This window comes from Argiope bruennichi, chromosome 9 (assembly GCF_947563725.1).
Source record: "Argiope bruennichi chromosome 9, qqArgBrue1.1, whole genome shotgun sequence".
Taxonomy (NCBI): Eukaryota; Metazoa; Arthropoda; class Arachnida; order Araneae; family Araneidae; genus Argiope; species Argiope bruennichi.
Genome location: NC_079159.1, coordinates 98,952,470 through 98,976,876, shown reverse-complemented (window position 1 = coordinate 98,976,876; position 24,407 = coordinate 98,952,470). Strand labels below are relative to the sequence as shown.

Here is a 24,407-nt window from a genome sequence, read left to right as displayed (position 1 = left end):
GCTGCCTTGGTGCCATGAAATGCACTACATTTTGCATGTGCAAAAAATTTTATTTGGAAACTAGCAAAGAAGCTCCATGAAAAGGCACATACTGTACTTGATTTGATTGATGTGAACATGTTCATATGCATTTGATAAGAACTATGATTTATCAATGGAATATTTTTAGAGTAAAGATGTGAAACCTCGTCAAACGTTCGAGACAAGTAAACCTGTGCATTTCATCAACTTATCATGCGTATTCTCCTGCTTAGCTGTATAACTAAGTATTATAAATCATTCGTTTTGTCCAACTGATTTGTGTCCTATATGTCTTATGACTATGAAGAACTTCCTCTTAATCCTGAGGAGCTTTTCTTTAAGTCAAGTCTGCTTGGATTATCTTTTTTCATCTTATTACCCTAGAGCACGCTTGTGCTTTTGAAATCTCTATGATCGCTTTAAGAATGCTAGATTTGCAAAATAAATTATGTAGTACAACCCATTTCCAAGGAAAGAATGAATTCTCCTCTAATCGTGGTGATCCAGCTCTTGCTCAGATGCATGGTTTTTTCCCCCTGTGCAACGATAATGAGTAGATCTTGACTAAAAAGATTAGAAGAGATTATTTTTTACTAAGCCCATGACCATGGGTCATTTAGACAGCACAGTTTTATACATAAATATATAGCCAATGCCTATTAAGAAAAAAAGAACACACAGTATTTCAAATTTCAGTCATCGCACAAAGCAACAACATGATCGATTCAAAACAAGAAGGGATGTACTGGAAGGAATGGAAAATGCATTTTCATAAGCTTTTTCGTGCAAAAGAAAAATAATTTGCTCGCTCCAAGCACACTAATATCAAAATAATTTAGAAATATGAAATTTTTTACATTGAAAATTCACCGTTTTACAATCTTATCCTTCTCATCAGAACATGAAACAGAAAAGGGGAAATCACTATCAAGCAGAATTGTTCGATTAAGTGAAATATTTCATAGCATCAAATAATTATTTTTATTATATTACTGAAATGTAGAATGTTGAGTTTTAAAGATTAATTTGTGATAAATCTTTTTCTTGCACATAAGAGCTTTATTATTAAAGCACTGATTTTCAAGTATTGAGGTTTAAGGACTGTATAATTCTTTAGACAGAAAATGTCATTCTTGATTAATTTATAGCTATCTAAAAGAAATTAATAAAAAAAAATAAGTGTCAAGTACTAAATTGTCCTCGCAATACAAGGTGATAAGTCAATAGAAAAATTAGTTCCTTTATGCTTTGTTGTTTTTAATTAGAAATATCCAGCCGAAAATTTTGGTTCAAACAGTAAAACAAAATTTAAGCCACAAATAGATTCTGAAAACAATGAACAATTTTGTAAATTTTTTTTCTTTTAAAATTTTCTTTGAATAAAAAAAAAATCAAATTTTCCGTTCAGCATGACTGCAGAACCTTGATCCAAGCAAACAAAGGAGAATAAGTGCATAAAAATTGTGATATATATAAAAAGTGAAAAACAAAAACTTGAAAAGGTGGGTAAACAAATGACTAATGATAGATAAATGTTTTCATTCTATAAAAAGTGCTTAAAAACCACACTGTTATAGCATTGAGAGTTCACAAACATCGGAAATGATTGTAAAAAAGTTTATGAAAGGTGAGGCTTTATAACTCTACGACATCAAATGATAAGTCTATTTATACAACACAATTTTAGAAAAGTGAAAAATGGCGGATAAAAAAAGAAATATTATGTTATCTTTCTTTTATACTATGTTATCTTATAGATAAACAATATTATGTTCAATAAAAGCACATTTATGGGTAAGAGGTGATAGACGGAATTGTGAATTTTTTTATGTGTATTTACGAATTTTTTTATGCTAATGACATTCAAACAAAAGTAAACCCTGACTCTGAGGCAAACATATTATTATTGATTATCGTCAAAACTAGTCATTTGTATTCGAAACTCTCCAAATTTTAAGTATATGATTCCTTTAAAAAACTATATTCCTAGGTATCACTCGCATTAGATTTTCTTAGTCAGGTACCCACGTTGACGACTTTTTTTTTTTTTCATCTATTGTCAAATTTGTTCATGAATGTTTTGAAAGAAATTAAATTTGTCTTACATTAATTTCAAATATGCTCAGAATTTTCGATTATCATTTGCTTCAAGATATTTCTTATTTTCTTCAATGTCTTAAGTGACTAAATGAGATGGCAACATGATAAGTTTAAAAAATTGATATTGAATTCTCTCATTCGACATGAAAAAGACAAAACAATAAATTCCTTCGAATAATGATTTTTTTAACGTTTTGTTTTGTAAAAAATAATATTTAAAAATTATTTATTGAATAAATTCACTAGTTTCAAATTCGTTGTTTAAAATAAAGAACGTTTTTTATTTTTTTTTTTTTTTTTTTAATCTTGATGCTAATTACTTCGAAGAAACAACAGCAGGAATGAATTAAACAATATTGCACATTATCAAAATATTTAATATTACTGGCTTACACTAATTATTTTAAATTACAAATGAAAAAGCTCCATCATTGGACACTGAAATAATCACGTTATTTTTTTTCTCTTCTCCTTTCTGAATTTCATTTAACATATTTGTGAAACACAAGTATCGCAAGGTTTTATGTAATGCCAACTTGCAAATTAAAAATAAAGAGGGAATTTATTTTTTTGTAATTGTTTATTGTAAACAGAATTTTAATACGAAATCTATTACGTAGAATGTTGTCGGCATTTGTTCAAAGCGCATCTTTGAGCCATGTCTTTTGAATGCATTAAAATTATGCTGGATCACTACTTTCTCGCGATGGCCTTGAAATTTTCAACCCACGGTTAGATCACGAACAGGTCTGAATTTTAATTTTCTCATTTTCTGTCTGAAATTACATTTCTATTATGATGCTCAGATTGTTCAGTTAACGCGACAATTAATCTAATAGATTTTTAGCGAAACAGTAATTAAAACGGGACACTGCAAATCACGCTTATTTGTATACAAAAAAATCGAAATTGTGTATAAATGTCACGCGGAGATGAAAAAATATGCATTAATACAAGCAAAACAAATCACTGAATCTTTTTGACATACTTCTGGCACAATTACAGTGCTTAGAAAAGAGAAGACGTAATCGAAATTCTTGCGTACGTGATTCGAGTTCGCTATGACTGCAGTTGTCTAGCTCAGTCGAAAACCACGTACAGCAACTGTCGGAAACTACCTGTCTTTCCTAGTTGTGTTCCAGGATATCGGATGTGTTATTGATGACCGCCATGGCTGTCACGATCGACGCTATGGGACTCTTTAGTGTGCCACAAGCAATGATTATCCCACATTATTTAACGCCCGTCTGAAATCAGAGTGAATCATCTTTCCGAAACTTTTTCGCATACTCTTTAATAAAGATGCTATTCACTTTTACACCCCTGAATAAAAATTGGAGATCTTGGACAAGGAAATAACGCTATGACTACACCGATTTTTATTTGGAGAGTTCTATACATGAGAAATATATGCTTTGTAATGAATAGTACTGAATATACATTTTATATGCCTTTTTTTCCGACCAACTGAAATCAAACTTTTACTCAGAGCTCTTTATTTACTCTTAAATTAAATTTTCTCTGCCGTTTGGGAAAGCATGAGGCAGTGAATTCCACACAAAAAAATTGTAGCAAAAGTAATCAATAATATAGTACGAAAACGGATTTAACCGTTGAACGAAAGATAGATTGTACAAAATTGAAAAATTTGTTCAGATTGTTCATGTGATTAAAAAAAATGTCCATACAGAAATGAATGAGATGAAACTTACAGAAAATCTCTCATTGATTAACATAAGGTTTCCTGACCTAAGTGCAACATTTTCAATGCTCTTATCTTCCCTGTGTCGAGAAATTTTTGTACTTTTTTTGTGGAATTAATCTTTTTATACCTTTCACAGCCTGTATATGAAATTTAATTTCAATCTGTTCAGCTGCAAATGCTTCCAAATGGAGAAATGCATTTTATGTCTACTTTGAATATGAAATGCAAATGCATTTATGTATTCAGTACTATAGAAAAATGCTAAATTGTGTTGAAATTTCTGACTACTTTCATGATTCAATCATAAAAAGATGCATTATTTATCACTACTGCAAGGTAAACAATAGATTTATATTCATCTACGAAGCAAGCTCTTAAGATAGGATTATTCTGTTTCGATACTATTAAAAGTTATGGATAAATAGATTTTGTATCAGGACTATTTTAAAAGACGATGCGTTATTCATATTTCCCTATGATTAATTTTAATATTGAGATCACAAAAGCGTATTTCTGAATATCCTTTCAAATTAATCTTGTAAATTTACCTAAGATATCATCAAAGTTTAGCTGTTGCATGTCTACCTATTAGATTGTCTTTACATTATTAAAACGACTAGAGTTGTCTGCATTACAGAAAACCCATGCAATTAAAAAAATATTACTTAAGACTGAATAATCATGATGACCCTGCCAATTCGCTTTCTGTTTAGACACTTGCAAAAAGATTTTTTAAGCACAATCAGCTGTAAGCGAATCAGGGCCAAACAGTTCCGAGTTATATTTAGAAGGCACATTTCAAGCGTCTGCTGTGGGAGAACTGAATGTCTGAATGAGATACCGATCGTAACATATCTTTTGGTGGTATGGCTTAACGCCAAATCGGCATTTCTGATTTCTAGTCAACATTGTGGAAAGGGTAATAATCTTTCTTAACAGCTGTTCTTTTCCATCAAAACGAAAGGATTCGTTTACTTGTGATGAGGTTGTTGATATACATATGATATCATTGAGTCATCAAGACAAATTGCTAATAGAATTTTATAGAATTCAACAACTTTAGCATTGAGATCAGATTCGAAATTTCATTTATCGTATTCTGAGTTATTATGCCCGCAGACAGCAATTATTCAAAATGCAATTTTCATATTAGATGAGGCTTGAAACGTGAAAATTCGTCAAAATCTAGAGTTCGAATTTTTTAACGATTGAACTGCTTTTTCTTTGTATACTTTATATATGAAAAATTAAAAAGGTTTTATTTATTTCATAATCATGTATTTTATCATTATAAAATATTATTGTAACCTTTATAAAATTATTTTTACTTTCTTACAGGATACGAATGAGCGCCTGTTTTATCGAGTTTTATGTGAACATACGGAAGAGTTGATGCCTTTTGTTTACACTCCTGTAGTGGGCCAGGCTTGCCAAGAATACAGCCGGATTTTCCGTAGACCTAGGTAATACTGGTGCTTGTATCTGTGAAATGAAAACAGCATTTTTCAGTTATTTTCAATTTACAGACATACTTACGAACAGATAGACAAACATACATAATGCCCAAAATGTGTTTCTCCACCTCATAAAGTCACATTTGTATCGATGAAGGTTTTGAAAATATTCTGATGCCATATCAGTCAGTATATAGAATTGCCCAGCGCCCTCTGCTGGGCTGAGTTTAAAAATATTCTCTCCAAACTGAATCCAACTGAAATCCCAACTTCTGTTTCGGCATCTAGCAAATCAGATAATTTTTTTTTATGTGTAAGAATAAAATTGAGCTTGAATATCACAATCTACTCCTCTGACCCATCATAAGGCACATAGATAAAATCCGGACGACCAGACATCGCGAGAGTATAGTGGATTCTAAATAGTTGAGTTCTAAGGGCCATCACCAGCCACAGTACAAACCCTCCAGAAGAAGGAACGTCTTATTATCTGTAGGAGGTAGCCAACTCCACGGCATTTTGATACCCACGAAGGCAACGAGAACCAACTACCATATCAGAAGCTTCTCTTTCGATGTCTGAAGTGCCCCCCCCCATCGGATAAAAAGTTATCAATAAAGAACAGACAACCATCCGTGTGTTATGGGATCGTAAATTTCACTTTCCATTTACATTTTTTATGACGAATTATAGTAAAGGTTAAGTAGCTGTGATCGGCTGATTTACAATATTCTCACTTCACTAATTGCTAATATTTTTCCAGGTGGTATTTTTATTTTGCATTTGGCATTGCCTTTTTTTTTTTTCTATTAAGGGATCACTGTTTATTTCAAATTTATTTTAATGATTAGTTTTGATTTTAGTGTTTGTGAAATGCTGTTATATATTAAATCTAAAGTGATTAAAGGATATATATTTTTTTATTTTTTAAGCATTCTGCCAAAGATCCTGATGTTTTCTACTAGAAGTTTCATTAGTTAATTTGTGACAATCATATACGCTATATTATTAACAGGATAACAGCCCAGCTAAATGAGCATTATTTCTACTCGAATAAGAGAATTTCATTGTTTATTTTAAAACATGGCTCTAATGAGTAGGCAACTGAATGACTTCGGAGAAATAGATGCATTTATTGCGAGAGAGAGAAATCGGATCCTGTAAGCTTATACCGGAGAGGTAATAAGGTTGTACTGAATACTTTCGTGTTATTCTCGGCGTATTTTTATTTTTTATCTATTAAACATTATTGATATGGCGGAGCGTTGTTGACAAATTTGATACTATGAAGAAGCGAAATGCAGCCAGATCTTGGCAAACTTTGATTCACTTCCTTCTTCTAACTTATCAAAATAAGCTCTTCTGATATCGTGCAGTTTTGGGGCCATTCCTGCCATCTCGTCAAAGCCAGGCGATAACATCAAGCTGAAATTTTAAAGTCTTCCTAATTAAACCAAAAGTCGGAGGGCCATATGGAAATTCAGTATACGTGTAAAAGAAATAAAATAGAAAACTCATTCGGAATTTCGCGATGCCGGATGATAAAAATGGGTTATTCAATAATGCAACGATTCTCATCCTACTCTTCTCTTCTTCAACAACTCTTCTTTTAACTTTTGGAACCCATATTTCATATAACCCATAATTACCACCTTTTTCAAGATTTTGTTGGATTTTGTCCTCTTCACGACTTGCAGTGAAATTCTTGGAAATTTAACAAATTACTATCAAACAATTTTTTTAATACCTAGTATCTATTTAAAGGGGTAAGGGCATTCTATTTTTTTGTAATAATGTTTATTACTTATATTACAATAATTAATTTTTTTTAATTTGTCTGTTTGCGCCCTTTTTTACATTTCATGTAGATATTACCCCTTTTTTAAAATATCGAATTATTCAATAACCACATCTTGTTTTCTTTTCATTTCAGAGGCGTTTTCATCTCTATAAATGATCTAGGAAATGTATACAATATTCTTGGAAACTGGCCTGAAGAAAATGTAAAAGTGAGTTCACCGACATTTTAGCTCTGGTTAAAAACTTTTTTGAAAGAAAAAGTGGATGTTTGGAAATGGGTGAATGGCCAAAAAAACATTTTAAAATATGTATAGTAGTAAAATATTATTTGTATCAATAAGTAATTTATATCGAGGAGTTTCATTATACGTGATGTGAATGATGTATTACTTACATCATTCACGTCCTTTCAAAACTAAAAATTGAAATTTATTACCTATCGAAGAAATTTTTATTGAATAATTCTTCGAGATATTTCATAAATTATAAAAAAAAATATTCTGTGATGCTTAAAAGACTTCAGTGTTGAGCGATTCTGTTTTCTGTATTCATATAAAACATTTTTGATTTCAACAAAGGAGTTTTTGTATTGTAAAATTGAATTTATAAAAGTTTAAATATTTTCACTTTAAATTAAAGTTTACATTTTATGTGACTTGATAGAAAATGAGAGAAATATCTAGAATAAATAGCAGAATGGAATAAGTTTTCTGTAATACTATGAGTTATATGATTATCAAATTGAAATGAAGTGAACAATATTTTTGAAGAAGCTATTAAAAGATGAAATTATGTAAAATATTTAATTGAAAATTTTAGCAAGCATTACTCCTGGCGAATCAGCTGGTCACCAAAAGCAACAAGTAAGGAAACATAAAAACACAAATGGATTTTCACAACGTTATTAAAAATTGTCAAAAATGAATTATTAATATATTCTAGTTAAGTTTAAAATGTGTAGAAATTTTTAACTATATTGATCACTTTATTAGAAGAGGGGCCACAAAATGTCCACTGCATGGACATTACGTTTAAATCTGTCTCTGCAGACAAACATACTTCAATTCTACTTATGGCATCCAAAAGTTTCTTACAGATCAATAATTGCAGAGTGAAAACCAAATACAAAATTCCATTGACCTACTCCGTTCCATTGTTTAGATCTGGAAGTCTAAAATGTTACGGTTCAATAAAAATCTCGAAATCCAAGGTTGTTTCTTTCTTTTTACGATGAAATATTTTGTATTTTGTTTATATATAATAGTATGTTGTTTATACGAGAAAATACAAATCCATACTTTTAAAACAAAGTAACTGGAAGATCCTTAGCATGTTTCCAGCTCAAAATTTAAATGAAGAAAATTGTAAACTAAACTCCAGTCATATGAGGTAATTTCGAAGAATTACATTTTAGAAAATATTTGAAAACAGCTGTAAAAATTTAGAAGACCCTCGTTTCCATAATTCGAATGGTTTAGTTTTGTTTCGGTTCTGTGCTTCTTTTTTGCCAAATATTTATGGGTGTGCACATTTTTTGAGAAGAAATAATGTTTGCCGAAATTTTACAGGCAGTTGTGGGAGCAAGTATGCTTGAAGCAAAAATAACAAGCTTCAATTTCTTCCAACAGTTTTGTAACAGTGGAGCTTTAAATATTCCTTTACATTTTTTTCTTCGTAGTGCGCATTATGGAACATTGCGTCGTCGAAAATGCGATTTCTACATACTGATGACTATCGGAGTTTCAGACTTATTGAAATCCGAAGGAAAAGCAGTTTTCAGAATTATGTCTGCGCGTTGTACTTGTCTGACTACTGTAATGATTAAGAACAAAGGGGGATGCAAGGTGGCATTTTTTCTGCCTGACTACACGTCTATATTCAATAGGGTATCTAACAAGATGCATAAGATTTGGTGTATGACCTTTATATTTTTATTGTTTATTTAATATATGGTATTTTAAGTCCAAATCCGTGAACTGGATATTTTTATATTTAAGCATGCTTTTGATTTTCTTCACGAAATTGAAGAACTTCCTTAAAAAGACCATAATTTAAAAGTTATCTTTCTTGCTCACTGACTTTAACGTTAAGAAAAATTTAATTATTTAGTTAAGACGTTTACCTTAATCAATTATATCTAATAAAATATTTTGTATTTTTAAGCGTTCTATTTAGTTACTTGTACAATAAATAACAGGCTTTCTTCTTGCTTAAAATATTAATTAAACTACTATACAATAATAATTACTTAGATTTATTTAAAACTATAAAATTAATAATAAAATTGACAACGAAAATTTACCTTTGCACTTTCGTGATATAAATTATTCACTTCAGAAATCACTGTTTATTTCTTACTAGTCACTTTTAGCGATCAGCTGGTTCACCGGGAATATTGATTGTGTTTAATTCCAATTAAATCGTTCACGTAGAACTTGATGTTCATCATCCCTTTAACAAAATTTTTTTAAGCATCAAATTCTGATAACTAAAGTTATATTATTTTAATACACTTACACGAGTTCTGTTTATTGTGTGTGCGTACCTTCTTATTGGAGTCGATTCTCGTGACATCATAGTACCATTAAAAGGTTAGCATCCAGGTGAGCTCCAGGTAATTCATTTTCGGAAGAGTGTTATCTTTCATGGCGTTAGGAATTCGTTTTCATATTCAATGTGTAAACTGTGCAGATAGTTAAATGAATTTTCTTCCTCAAATGGTAACAACCGAAGAAAATCAAGCTATTAAATGTATATTGAAACAATAGAAACCGTTGCAAGTATATAATGTATTGTTGCAAATTATGCGTAAAATTATTTTATAAAAAAATTGTTAAAATACAGGGGAAAAACTCGCTTGTTAGTTCACTTGGGCATTAAAAAAATCCTTTTGAACCATGAAAGGTTGTACAAATCAGTTTCATGCACTTCCTTTTTAATGAAAATTTTAAAACATTTCGAAGTCCATATTTTTACCCTAAAATTTTTTTTGTTATCAATTTGTTTCGTTTTCTTCGTTCGAATAATAAATATTAAAGATTAATGTTTGCCTTTTTATTCTCTGTATTATGTATTAATAATTATCGTCTATCTAAAAAAAGAATTGCATAAAAAACAATCACTAATCAGTATGCCAATATATCAATATTCACTCTTATATGTGTATCGAAATTAATGTTAACACAATGTTAAATGCTTATCAAAACATTAACATTGCATGCATCTTTATTGCTTTACATGCGTACAACTTCGAAAAACATGCGTGCTCCTGAAACAGAAAAATTTTCTGTTTCTTCCAAGCACTTGTTATAAAAATAAAAAAAAAGACTACGTACAGAATTTATTTAACTACAAAGACTTGAATGTAATGACTGATGCCACTCAACAAACGAGCTATTGGTAAAGAAGTGTGTAATGGTTTGTTGCGATAAGCAACACGAATGAATGCCACAGTGAAAAACCCATAAACTATCCATTCTCTAACCAGTCATTATCAAGTTAAACTTTAATTAGTTTTCTCCTGATGGTTTTCTAAACTGTATTTCAACAGGCCATTGTTGTGACCGATGGCGAAAGAATTCTCGGTCTGGGAGACCTTGGAGCCAATGGTATGGGCATACCTGTTGGCAAGATGGCCTTGTACACGGCCCTGGCTGGAATTCCACCCTCTGCTCTGTTGCCAGTCACTTTAGATGTAGGCACTAATAATGAGGTGAGTGAACTTGATTCGTTCTTGAAGAATAAATCAAATAGCAAAACAAATTATCATGTGGAGTCTCTGTGTACCATGGATTGAATGTGAATTGTTTGTAAATTATTGTTATTATTATTTGAAATTTATGCCATGTCTATTGTTGTACCAGTTATTATTAAGGGCAATTAGAACTTATCTTTAAATGAAATATAACGAAATAATTGTAAAATTATTTCTTTGAATCTGACCCTCAACTTCAGATATGAAAATGATAATTTACAACAAATGTTGAATGATTTAACATTCCTTGATGCTTGTAGGAATGTTATGTTCTAAATGTAAACAAAGTTTACAGATTTGCTTTACAATATTAATATTCATCAAAAATAATTATTAAAAGTATGTTCAAAATTCAAACATAATTTTTTCAACATTTATGTTTAAAGAAGTTAATATACGCTATCTATTCTTAAGATAATTAATAGAACAAGGAATGATATTTTTATCCATGTATCTGATTTGCTTATATTAAGAATTTACTGAATGTAATTTTAATAGAAAAATGACAAGAAAAAATAATCATGGAAATTCTTTCTTTTAATTGTACATAAAATAAACAAAAATAAATCTTTTATAAAATTGTTTTATAAAAAAGAAATTATGCATGCATTTAAATAAAAATGAAAGTCAGAATCCTTTACGAGAATAAATTAATGAAACAACAGTTAGTTTAATACAAGTGGTTAGCGTTATAGGCTAGTGGAATAGTAAATATTCCGAGCGTTAGAAGTTGAATAGTAAATAAAATATTTTATACGATTTGGAATATTATTAAAAATAACTAACATTGTGACACAGCCACTTTATCTGAATATAAAAGGCATAATTCAAACACAAAAAAAAACTTGTTCTACATACTTTTAAAATGGTTACTTGATATTAAGTTTAATTTTCTATTAAAAATAAAGATTGGTATTGAAGAATTTTCTAAAGATTAACTATTAGGATCGAACCCCGTTAATCCTTTTATGGGATTAAGTTTTAAAGTGCTTTTTTCCTATTTAGAATGAATTACAGTACTCATAAAACTTGTATATTTGCATACAAGCAGTTTGTGTGACATATTTATTTGTTTGTAAAATCGAATAAGTACTATAGCATTCTTGTGTGTTTTCTATCCATGCAGAAATTGCTGAATGATCCTTTTTACATTGGCCTGAAACAGAAAAGAGTGAATGGAGAAAAATACGATCAGCTCATCGATGAATTCATGAAAGCTGCAGTGAAAAGGTAGATTTTTAAACTTATATCCATAAAATACTCTTCGGAAGAATCCATTTTCACGTTTTTGCACTATTTTTAGAGATGAGAAATTGTTATAATCATATTCTATAAAAAGAGAAATTCTAACCTTTTGTCTGAAGCTTAATGACGATCTAACACAATGTTGAGACTTGATTGTGTCAGTCATTGCATTCTTTGCGTATTTATTTTTGCATAATGTAATTGACATAAAGAATTCCATTCTAAAAACAAGTTAATGTAAGTGAAATTTTCTGATTTGAAATTACATCCCAAAAAAAGCAATTTTTTTATGGTAATATAAATGCTCAGTAAAATTCACGAGAAGGGCATTACAAAAATAAAATAAACGTTACAAGTTATTTAAAATAAGCTTTAAAAATGTATTAAAATTAAGAGGAAATTACCTGGAAATGAAATTGATATAAATGAAAAATTAATATTTTGAATTTTAAGTGCTGTGATATGCACCAAAATTATTATGAAAAAACATTTAAGATTTCGATTAATTTTTAATTAAAGTTTCGAAAAATACTTTCTTTGGGAGAATCTACTAAACAAGAAGTAACTAAGTTGATATCTCCTAATTTTGATATCTCTAGATTTTTTAGAATATTGTATTCTGGATTGGCTATTTTTGCTGATGCAAGTTACAAATGATGTATCAGCCAAGACACATTATCGTGTTAAAAAAATGAAACTTTAAACTAATGAGATAATATGGGGGGAGAAGTTCCCCCTTATTTGTTAAGACCTTCAAAATTGCCACGGCATTATAAAGAACGAGATAACAATTTATTTTTACACACATACACACAAAAAAGAAAGAAAGAAAATTGCTCTTCCGAAAAATATCAAATTTCAGTCGGGCAATTGACATAATGCGTAGTGATAGTTGCTACTGCGAAGCTAATATAATAGGTATCGCCAAGTTTCCACAAATGAATCATATTAATTAGTATGCTAATTTAATTCAATTTTCATCTGTGATATACATGTCCCTCGGGGATAAAAAAGGATAAATTAAATTTTAAATTTCTAAAATATCATTTTAACAGATAATGTTAGTCATTAGAAATGAAAAAAAAAACTGATACCATTAAATTACAGCAAATTAGTGAAAAAAAAAGCAATATAAGAAAAGGTTTTTAAAGAAACCGATTTCCCTCGTCATATGAGCGAATTTACAAAAAAATCTAATGTATATTTTGCTGTCAACGACTAATAGTTGTATTACAATATAAAAATTTTTAAACAAAATTTTTATGCATTATTTACAATATTTTAAATTGTTACTATAAAATTAAAATCATTCTCATTACTTCTTCATATAATTAATTGCTCATTTCTTTCCTACTAATAATAGCTAAAGAATAAAATTTTTACTGATTGTTTCCTATTTGGTATTGCCATCATGAATTTTACATCTTTTTCTTATCACCATCAACTTTTTATGAAATATTTGCCATCTTTTGCGTCCTGTTTGTTTGCAGGGAATTTTGGTTGTACTTACTTTCGATTAAATTTTGAAGTCATAACTCAATGTTTATCATTGTCTCAAAAAAAAAAAAATATTTTTAAGCATCAGATTATGACAGTAATTAAAGCTTTGTTTCCTCAGATATCTCCAAAAATTTACAACAATCTCCAAAAATTTACAATTATTTTAACAATAGAAAAATTCTGTTTTTATTATTCTAACATAAAATATCTATTGATAATTATATAAACCTCTTTTATTTTCTACAGATACGGCAAGACGTGCCTAATCCAATTCGAAGATTTTGGTAATCAAAATGCCTTTCGTTTATTGGAGAAATATAATGACGATTATTGTACTTTCAATGATGACATACAAGGTAAGAAAAATATTCAATGGCACTATTCATTTTTGTATGAAAAAATGCGCATATGTTATTAGATTAATCAAATAATATAATGGAAAAATTTGAATCAATTTGCTCATTTTAGAGAAAGAAAAGACTTTCATTTTCGTTTTCCATCGTTTGTTCGTCTACTTTAAGAAGGCATACATGTATAATTCAAAGAAATGTATTATGAAATAACATTTTGCAGTTATATAGGGTGAGCAAAAACTCTTGCCCTGATTGCAAAATGTTTTTGTGAAATGACTGTTGAAGATAGAAATGCAATTGGTATTGCTTAGCTCTTATCTTAAATTTTTATTTTTAATATTGAATAAGTGGCACAGACAATCCCTTCTTGTAAGAATGAATGAAATTTTAATTTTTAGCGAAATGGAGTTGAGAAGAAAAGCACGGTGCTTTTTGCGATCCTATTAAAGACAATCAATTATTTCTGTTTAAGAGCAGTTCAAACATTTCCATGGATGCTTACCACACCATTTATGATGTTAAAGCATGGAATCTTAGGGTAACAGATGCTGTGTGTAGTGTTGCATAAAAGATGTTGAAAGCCTTTGTTGAGAATTACAATCGTACCTTGTCATATCTTTTGCTTCGAAGGGGCTGACGCTGAAATTTGCTAAGCTAATGGGTCCAACTGCAAATTTAATTATGAATTTATAGTTCACAAAAAGTGTTTAAATATAATAGATATCTCGCCATACTTTTTTATAATCGGGGCAAGATTTTATTTTAACACTGTATTTTGAAATTATTGGTTTCGACTACATCTTATTGCTTATATTTATCTAAGTCCTTATAAGCAAAGTTGCAGTTTTTTTAACAGTTCAAAAATTTTGATTTAAAAATTAATAAAATTTTATTATGTGTTACCCTATAATAAAAGTTGGTCATTAACCAATGAAATTTCATACATTGTACAAGTTTTATTCATTTGCCAATCACTGTGATATATAACTGAATTTATAGAATACTGACATTATTTTCGTACAGCAACACAGAGCTTTCGATTGGTTAACTAGAAAATTTGTAATGATTTAATTTAATCAATTTAGCAGGCGTAAATAATGGGATTGGTTTGATTTACAATAAATTAATTTCTTGGATTTTGATTTATTACTGGATGTCACCAGTAATAGATCCATTAGAGGTCACACTAATTCAGTTTATTTTTGAATCAATAGTTAGTTCGAGCGATCTTTTTCAATAAATGGCAATTCAAATGTGAAATGTTGAATAATCATTGCATAGTTGGATCTTTGAATACTTTCAAATAATGTTTTGTTTCGATAATACGGTTTATTGATAAACATTCTTATTGGTACATTTTAGTAGACTTAAATTTCCAATTGACACAGTATTTTTTTTCAAGAATAAATAAATGAAAAATATTGAAATTATCATAACGCATCAAACTACTACTACCAATGTGCTTTATCATTTTTTCGAGATTAAATAGGTAATTTAAAGCAATCCTTTTTAAGAGTTAATAGTTAAATACATAATTCCAAATTTATAGGTGATGAACTTTAAATTAATATAAATTTTGACCAACTCGGCCAAAATGTTACTTTTCACTTGTTTGCATATAAAAAAAATATTTAAAGCAAAATTTTAGTCAAAAAGGGGATATGCTTTGAAATGCGTATTATTAAAAGGTTGTTCGTTGTATTCACGTATTTTATTTTTATTTTGAAGGCACTGCTTCCGTGGCAGTTGCAGGCATATTGGCCAGTGTGAAAATAACAGGCACCAAAGTATCTGAGCATACTTTCCTGTTTTACGGAGCTGGAGAGGTAAGTTGAGATAGACTGATTTCATTAGTATTCTGACTTACAATATGTTTTGAAGCAAGCTCGAATGCTTAGTATAGTTTAGCTATTATAAATTATAGCATATAAATTTTAATAGAATAACTTTATTATTGCATAAAAAGATATACCTTAGAATTTATTAAAACATTTCACACCTGTAGCGAAAGTTGCGAAGTGTTTTTTCAATTCTTCGGCAAGTGTAAATGGCGCCAAGAACATAGTCCCAAGAACAAAGGGCCACTCACCCTTAAGATATTGACCGTTCGAAGTGGCATGGTTTCTATTTTTTTTTTTTTTTTTTGTTCCCTCATATTTAGTTTTAAGAGTGGCCTTAATGCATTAAAATTTTATAGCATGCATCTTGAAAGGTGGGAGTAAAAATGCCTTAGACAAATATAGCCCTCCCTCCCCGCCCGTCTCTTCCGCAATCATCGTAAATAAGTTTTTCATTCCTTTCTCAAAGAGCCATTACAACAGTGAAGAAAGTCACTGTTGCCTTACAAGTGATTGGTGTTTTAGCCAAAAATTATACATAACTGGATAAGAATCTGTCGCTGGAGAATAACAGTGTGAAGAATAACGGCATGGAATGTTTCTGGGCGTGTGTGGGGGGGGGGGACGTTTCAAGATCATTATACGATCTAGCGAGAATATTCTTCCTTCGACTTCCATATATACTAATACAATATAATGCGGCTTGTGCATCGAAATAGTGCAAAGAAAATCAAATGCGCATTTTGAACGTCTTCCTTTCGGTCGACTAAGTCAATAATTTCATATAAATCTGCACTTTTAGTTACAAGGCCGTATACCGAATTTTGTTAAATCTTTGCTTCTTTCAGCTATTATATTCACACGATATACATGCGAATGTATTGATCGACAGGCGATCAATCCGTAAACTGTAACTTCCAAAATTTGATACATTCTATTTGATTTCATCTCAAATTTGCAAAATTTTATTTTGTTGAAGAACTTTTTTAATTTCGAAATAATGACGCCAAATTTCATCTATCTACTCTTTGCACTACTGAATAGTTTTCACAGACAGACATAATTCGAAAAAATCTTCCTTTAAGCTGTTACTGACCCAATTTTTGCGGATATGTCTAAAACAGAGAACCATATTGGTTCTGCGACAGTTTTTCAAACAATATCTGAAAAGTTCCGTCATTATTGTTCGATATTTACAACTGAAATTTATGCCATTCTGGTTGCTTCATGAACATAAAATCCCAAGATAAAGTGCAGAGTTTGTATATAGATTCAAAAAATTCTGTCAAAGCACTTCTGACAGAAGTGCTTTGACAGAATTTTATCATATTAAGACAGAGCCATCCTTTTAAATTGCATGTGTTTCAATTTCATTTTTTTATTTATAAGAAAAAGTCCATAGTGTGAATTTACGGTGAATCTCGGTACACTTAGACTTAGCAGAAAACAAAAAAGTAAATTAAGCAGCTGTTATTATTAAAAACTGTTTCGTTCCTTTACAGATACAGATCAAAATATACAATTTAATATTCAAAAGATATAATAGATAGTTTGGGGCATAATAAATTACATTCGATATAACTATCAATTGCTGCTTTTTAACTGTCAAACGGTTATAAAATTGATGAAATTAAGGATTATCACAAATATTTTATTCGTAATCCTCTACTAAAGGCCAAAATAGCCACCAGCGTGAATTTTGACTTGATGATGATAGCAGTGTAAACATGACTGTCCAACAGTGGTTGTCTTCTCTGGTGAAGTCATTTTAAAAGAAAAAAAAAAAGCTTACCACAATAACGGAGGAAATTGTACAGAGAAATAATTGAAAATTTGCTTTTTCATATTATAGCAAAATTATTCTATTAGACAATAGGTTCATTTTTTAACATAAAAAATGCACTTGCATTGCTTGCTTGGTTAATATTACAATATAAAAATAGTCACGAAAGTCTAACGAAAAACTTAATTTTTTTCAAGGCAGCTCTAGGAATAGCCGATTTGATTGTGATGGAAATGGAAGAAGAAGGCGTGTCCACGGAAGATGCAAGGAATAGAATCTGGATGGTGGACTCAAAGGGTTTAGTTGTAACAGTAAGTTGGAATTTTTTACTGTATTGTCTATACACACACGCATACACGCGCGCGCGCACACACACACACACACACACACACACACACACACGCACACGCACACACACACACACACACACACACACACACACACACACACGCACACGCACACACACAATAAAGCTCAGTGTGTATGTTGGCGCTCTACAAGCCAGACTGTTTGACCTACAGCTACCAGATTTGGTGCATGCATAGCTTGGAGCTTGGAAATGTGCACCTCAGAGCCATTTTTTTTCATTTTTAATTAGAATTTTAATTAATTAAAAATTAAGCGAAATTTTCGCGCTTTTCCACTATAATTTTCGAAAATATTACAATACAAAATTGATTTTTGCATCATATTGAAGTATTATCTTTCCAATGATATCAATGTTTTAACGTATGAATTAAATTTCTATTTTTAATAATTTTTTTAAAAGTAATTTAATCATATTTTTCAACAATTTGTTTCATATTAAATAAAAATACATTTTAACCTGCACGAGCATGACAAAAAATTAGTTTTTATGAACGTGTTGTCATCACATTTAGAAAAGCTCTGATTAAAAAATAAGTTAATTATAACTGCAAATTAAATCTATAAAAATGTAATTTTCAGCACGTGACTTCATGAAATGAAATAATAAATATATTTTCTAAAAAAAATTAATTAAAAACAAAGTTTTCTATGATCGTTTACAATATCTTTATTATTAATTCAATAGATCATCTTTATTTATGATAAATATGGTTTAATACATATAGGATATACATTCAAATCCAGACCCAACGGCTAATTTGTAAATCTTTAGTAATAGACATACATACTGTTTAGTATTATTTAAATGGTCTAAATGAAGACGCCTAACAGATTATAGAGAACATCGCTGAATTATATAATGAAATATTCTTCTACGCGTGGGAAACGAGCCACAGCATATAAAGGAAGGGGGGGGGATACTACATTAAGACATTGAGTTAAAGCTCTTTATACTGAAAAAGAATGCTTAAAGTTTTACAATAGGGAAAAATGACTCATCACCAAACAACATGTTATAGCTGGTGCGTCGCAATAATGGAAGTCCCTGAATAATAAATATCGGATTAGGGAGAGTACTTTTTAAATTCCAAATCAAATAGGCCACAGTGGCCTGGTAATAACGTCCCGCTTCTGACCCGAGGATTTCAGGTTCGAGACCCCATTCCACCGAAGAACCGTCGTGTAAGCTGGTCTGGTGAACGTTAAATTCGTCGGGGTCAAACGACTCAACACTGGTGTAGTGCGGAAGTTTGCAGAAGGGGGTGCCAGCTCAGAAGGGGGCTCAACTCATCGTTTGACCGCTGTTCAGAATTGCGTTAATCTCAAAATAGCCCTAGTGTTGTTTTAAAACGGGACGTTAATATAACTAAAGTAAACCAAACCACGTATATGCCACCATGTTTACTGAACAATGGGAAAAAGCTATGCATTGCTTATGTTTCACACTCATCAGTTTTTTCATCAAAATGTATTCCATTAGACCTTACAAATAATAATCGAAATGTAACATAATTGAATTATGCGTAGGTGCAGCATGCGTAAATAACTGTTTTTACAAAAGAAAAAAATCTCCCCCAAACCTTCTCGCATACTCTCTAATAAACTTGACATGTCAGAGAACGCCTCGCACGATATTGGCGTGCAATAGAAATATTGACTTTTTGGCGAAAATTTAACATTTTTACTGGATTTATCGTGTCATCCCTGGCGATTTTTTTTTTTTTTTTTTTGGCGATTAATCCCTGGTATGCCGTTAAGAATTATTAGTATTAGAAAATCGAAATTGCGGTTTGCTCAACCGATTGGAACAAATAACTGACACAAAACTGCATTTGCAGTCACAAAATAACATACCAAATTGGATATATTTAAATTCTTGTGTTTTTGAATGATCGCATTTCATGTTTCTGAAAGTAAAGACAGACAGACAGACAATCAATTCGCTATTAAATCTGGCTTAAAATGTAACAGATGTCTACTCTATGCATATTAAATATAATAGAATTTTGCTCTCTTTGTTTTGTAATTATCATGGCTTTTTCTGAACGGATTTTACTCATAATTTGATGGAAATCTGCAAATTTGGTGTAAAGACCGTATGCCGAATTTCAACCGTCTAACTCAAAGTATTTCGAGTTATTTTTGTCGCAGACAGACAAATGGACATTTTTCAATAATGTGATTTTCGAACTCGGGGGTCTAAAACGTGAAGATTCTAGTGCTCGAATTTTTTAACGATTACTATATTTAATCTACGCTTCGTATACGAGAAAGTAATAAAATTCGAAATTTTCAGTTTATTTTACAATGGTTTGATATTACATAACGATATTATAACAATTCAAAAGACAAGGAATCTTAAATCATGATATGAATATACTTAAATGAATCATTTATTTTTAACAGAGCAGAACGGCAGAAGGTTTAAAAGACCACAAAAAGTATTATGCAAAAGATCATGAGGCAACGAAAGATTTAGAGAAGATGATGGAGCATATTAAACCCACAGTACTTATTGGTAAGCAATTTATAATTTATCCTTTAATGTAACAAAATTTTCTGTTACTCTTCAAGAGTTAATTATGTTAAAAATCATATTTGAAACTGTTTCTGTTGATTTACTACAGATAATATTATAAGAAAATATCAACTTTTAGCGATATTGACAATTTTATTTTAGAGCCTTATTGGCCTAAAATAAAATGAAAGCCTTAGATTATTTTTAGAGCCTTATTATTACTATTTTTATTATTATTAAATTTATACATAATCAATACATACGTTTTAGTCTTGAGAATTTGTGGAGCGATAATATTCGTAAATTTAGGCTATTTATTCTTATTGCTACTGCAGATAAAAGCATTAATAAATTTATTTATCTTGGATATATTTGCTAGGGAAAGTATTAAAAATACATATCATTTGCAAAAAGAATCAATGAATCTGTGAATAACTCTGCTTCTCGTACAGTCTTCGGCTAAACAATGTTAAATTTCTTCCTAATGTAGGGATACTTAAACACTTTTGCTACATTTGACGTATCAGTACGTCATGCATTTATTTCGGCAAAGATGCGTATGATGTTCTGAGACGTCATAAAATCTACTGTTCTTGCTTGCCCACAAATTTGAATATGCTTCAAGTAAAAAAAAAATCAAATAAATGTGTACCTAAAGGGTTAAATGGAAGGTCAAAAGAGACAGTAGATTTGTCTTCTTCTGACTATCTGAAAAAGATGTTTAGTTTGGTTTGATTAGATAATGTCTAATCATGCAGCTGCAGTTATATAGAGGCTATATTGAGAATTTGAATTAGATCAGGTGATAAGATTTCAACCAACTTTCAGCTCTCCAAATTTATAACAATAATTTCAGGACATTTGACTTTAAACATTTTTCTGGCCATCATACATGGCAGATGGTTGGCCTTATTCGATGGCCAAAGCCAAGAAAAGCCTATTTTAAGAGAAAATATTTTATGAAGACATGGGTTTTATTAGATACATACACGCTCCCAGTGATAACGGAATTTTTTAAAAGGAGGATTACAGTTGGAAAATAAGAGTGAATATTAGCATATATAAATTTGTCTTTGTGCTATCATCTTTGTTCAGAATGGCGTAAATATTTCGTTTAAAGATTAATTCTTCACCAAACCTCAAAATTGAACGTTCAGCAATTTTTTATTTTCGAAATATTCTTGAGAATTCTTAGTATATAAACTTGTTATAGGTGCATGCTGTCTGTTTATTAGCTTAACAAGATTCAAAATATTGACTCCATCTCTTTCCAATTATAAAAATTGCTTTAATAAAATGTAATTTCACTGATTTGTTATATGTTATATACCATTGTGTGTAAAGAATGAAGTATTGAGGCAGGAAATGCGAGGAACTCCTTGCTTCAAATGTGCTGATAATAATTTCACATTTTAGGTGCTTCCGCACAACCTGGTGTTTTCACTCCCAAAGTACTTAGTATGATGTTAGATTACTCTCAACAACCTATTGTCTTCGCCCTCAGCAATCCAACGGATAAGGCAGAATGTACTGCAGAACAAGCATACACTCATACAAAAGTATGTAAAACAATAGATTTTATTTAATTATTTTGTAAGGTTGGGTGTAAAAATTATTTACCACATGCAAAATAAATTTTTAATACGGCAACTAAATGAAAATTTATTCAACTAAATTGTTTGATTTTAGATTATCAAAAATTATCTAAAATTAGAAAATAATTTTAAAAAATTAACCAGATTATGCCATTTTTATTTTGAATAGGGCAAGTGCATCTTTGCAAGTGGTAGTCCTTTTCCAGCATTCACATACGATGGGAGAACCTTTCACCCAGGACAAGGCAATAATGCTTACATCTTCCCTGGAGTCTCTCTAGCCCTGCTTGCATGTGGTGCTCGATCAGTCGGAGACAAAGTCTTCCTCATTGCTGCAAAAGTAAGTATCCTGCCATGGCCTGTAACTTCTTTAAATGGCAAGATTACACATAAAGAATTGCAGATAATACATATTGAATTTTGAATTGAAATAATCATATGAAGACAAATCTGAAAAACTTCATTTCTGGTTATTTCAATAGTTTAGCAATTAACAAATCTTCCTTTATAAATATTATAGAATGGCAATTTTATGATACATAATTCATGCAGAAGTGAGACCCAGGAATATATTCCTATTCTATAAGACACTTTGATATTAAAGAAAATATTTTTGTAAAATGCTTTTGTACTACAAAGGAGAGAAGTAGGCTATTTATCCCTCATATATCAAATTTCATACTAAACTTGTGAAAACTTTCTTTGAGGAAGAGTTAAACAGCAATGCAAAAATAAATTATTTTTACATTAATTTTGTGTTGTAAAATGAATGGAGAGCCAAAATTGTAACGTTCTTATATAGCGAAAACAAAAATATTATGTTTGTAGTTTCTTCTGAGAATAAATATGATTTTTTAAAAAGAAAAGTATTGTTTGTTTCAAAAAATATGCAAGAAATACATTGTCTTTTATTTTTTCAAAATAAAATGCAAACTGATGAGAACATTTGAAATTAATCCTTCTTTACATGACGATGGAAATTTCTATCATAACATTTAATGAACAAAAAATTGTACTCAAAACAGGTGTACTGTAAATTGGTTGTTGCTGGCAACTTTTTTACGACTATTGTGTAATAAAGAACGTAGCTGTCAAAAAAAACAAAAAACAAAAAAAACAGGCACAATCATTATATTTTGTTATAGCATGTTTGAACTTGTCTTTCCTCTATTTCTTGTGGAAGCTAATTGTTGTTTAAGAAATGTGCAATTTCTTAAATATTTTTCTATAACTAATCTGAATTTTTTTTTTTTTTTTTTTTGCTAATAAAAGTGATAATGAGTGCAGAAATTTAGAAGAGAGGGACATTGAAGATTTTGTACTGAGCTTAACATGTAAATTTGCTTGATGATGGATATTTCCATCATACTTTTTAATTATTTTATACTAGGATTTTCTGAAATATTTTCCCTTTAATTTAGAGCATGAATTATATTGCACAGATTTATTTCACAAAAAAAAAAAAAAAAAAAAAAATCATGCAAAGAAGGGTTAAATTTTTGAGATAGGTAATAAATTTGAGGTCATACTTATATTTCATTTCACTTATGATTTGCTTCTAATAAAGAATTTTTATATAATCTAAATAAATTAGTAACTTTATGTTTATCTAATTTTAAAAGTCTCTTGGTATCTAAAGAAGGCTTCTGACCATATCATTCATAAATCCCTTAAACTTTGCAGGCCCTTGCCGAACAAGTGACCAAAGAGGACATGGATGAAGGACGAGTGTATCCTCCACTGCCCACCATTCGGAAAGTGTCCCTCACGATTGCGGCCAAAGTGGCCCGATTCTTGTACCAAGAGGGTCTTGCTACTTACAAGCCTGAGCCTCCCGATCTGGAGACATTCCTGACCACAAAGCAATACAATTACGATTACGAAGCTTAAGACTATGTTTGAATGTGAAAGGTGTTGTGAATGTATGAAACTTCATATAAATGTATGTTTATTAAAAATCGATGTATTCTATTAAGATAAATAAATAATGTATGTTTATCGGAGCTCTCCTTTCAAATGCAATTTACAACAGTTTTCATTTATTGAATCTCGGTAGTGTCAGTGGAGATTTTTTTAAAAATTGTATTTGTTAAATATTCTTTTAGATTTTAAAGTTTCATTTAAATGTCAATTCTTGAATAAAATGAAATGCACTTTCACTTTTTGATTTTTATTAAACAATATATAAAATTCACTTAATTACAAAAACATTTTTACATAGTTATCACATTATGCATAACATGGATATGTTTCTTTTAATTAAATAAATAATTCTTTGGCAACATATCAATATAAATATTTTTAGTCCATATAGAAGCTCTAATAGATGAAAAAGATACAAAAGAATATTCACAAACATTTCAAAATATCAA

General features: G+C 30.1%; 1 protein-coding gene across 1 annotated transcript in view; it reads left to right on the top strand.

The window, feature by feature from the left end:
• The window catches only part of LOC129983740 (NADP-dependent malic enzyme-like), a 56,443-nt gene extending 32,410 nt beyond the window's left edge, over nucleotides 1-24,033 (top strand). Inside the window, exons 3-13 of the mRNA XM_056093348.1 lie at nucleotides 5,165-5,289; nucleotides 7,214-7,289; nucleotides 10,631-10,792; nucleotides 11,961-12,064; nucleotides 13,826-13,935; nucleotides 15,661-15,758; nucleotides 17,751-17,864; nucleotides 20,329-20,440; nucleotides 21,857-21,999; nucleotides 22,205-22,375; nucleotides 23,719-24,033. Coding sequence (XP_055949323.1) covers nucleotides 5,165-5,289; nucleotides 7,214-7,289; nucleotides 10,631-10,792; nucleotides 11,961-12,064; nucleotides 13,826-13,935; nucleotides 15,661-15,758; nucleotides 17,751-17,864; nucleotides 20,329-20,440; nucleotides 21,857-21,999; nucleotides 22,205-22,375; nucleotides 23,719-23,925 — 1,422 coding nt within the window. The 3' untranslated portion in view covers nucleotides 23,926-24,033. The remainder of the gene's footprint in view (nucleotides 1-5,164; nucleotides 5,290-7,213; nucleotides 7,290-10,630; nucleotides 10,793-11,960; nucleotides 12,065-13,825; nucleotides 13,936-15,660; nucleotides 15,759-17,750; nucleotides 17,865-20,328; nucleotides 20,441-21,856; nucleotides 22,000-22,204; nucleotides 22,376-23,718) is intronic.
• The last annotated feature ends 374 nt before the right edge of the window (nucleotides 24,034-24,407 follow it).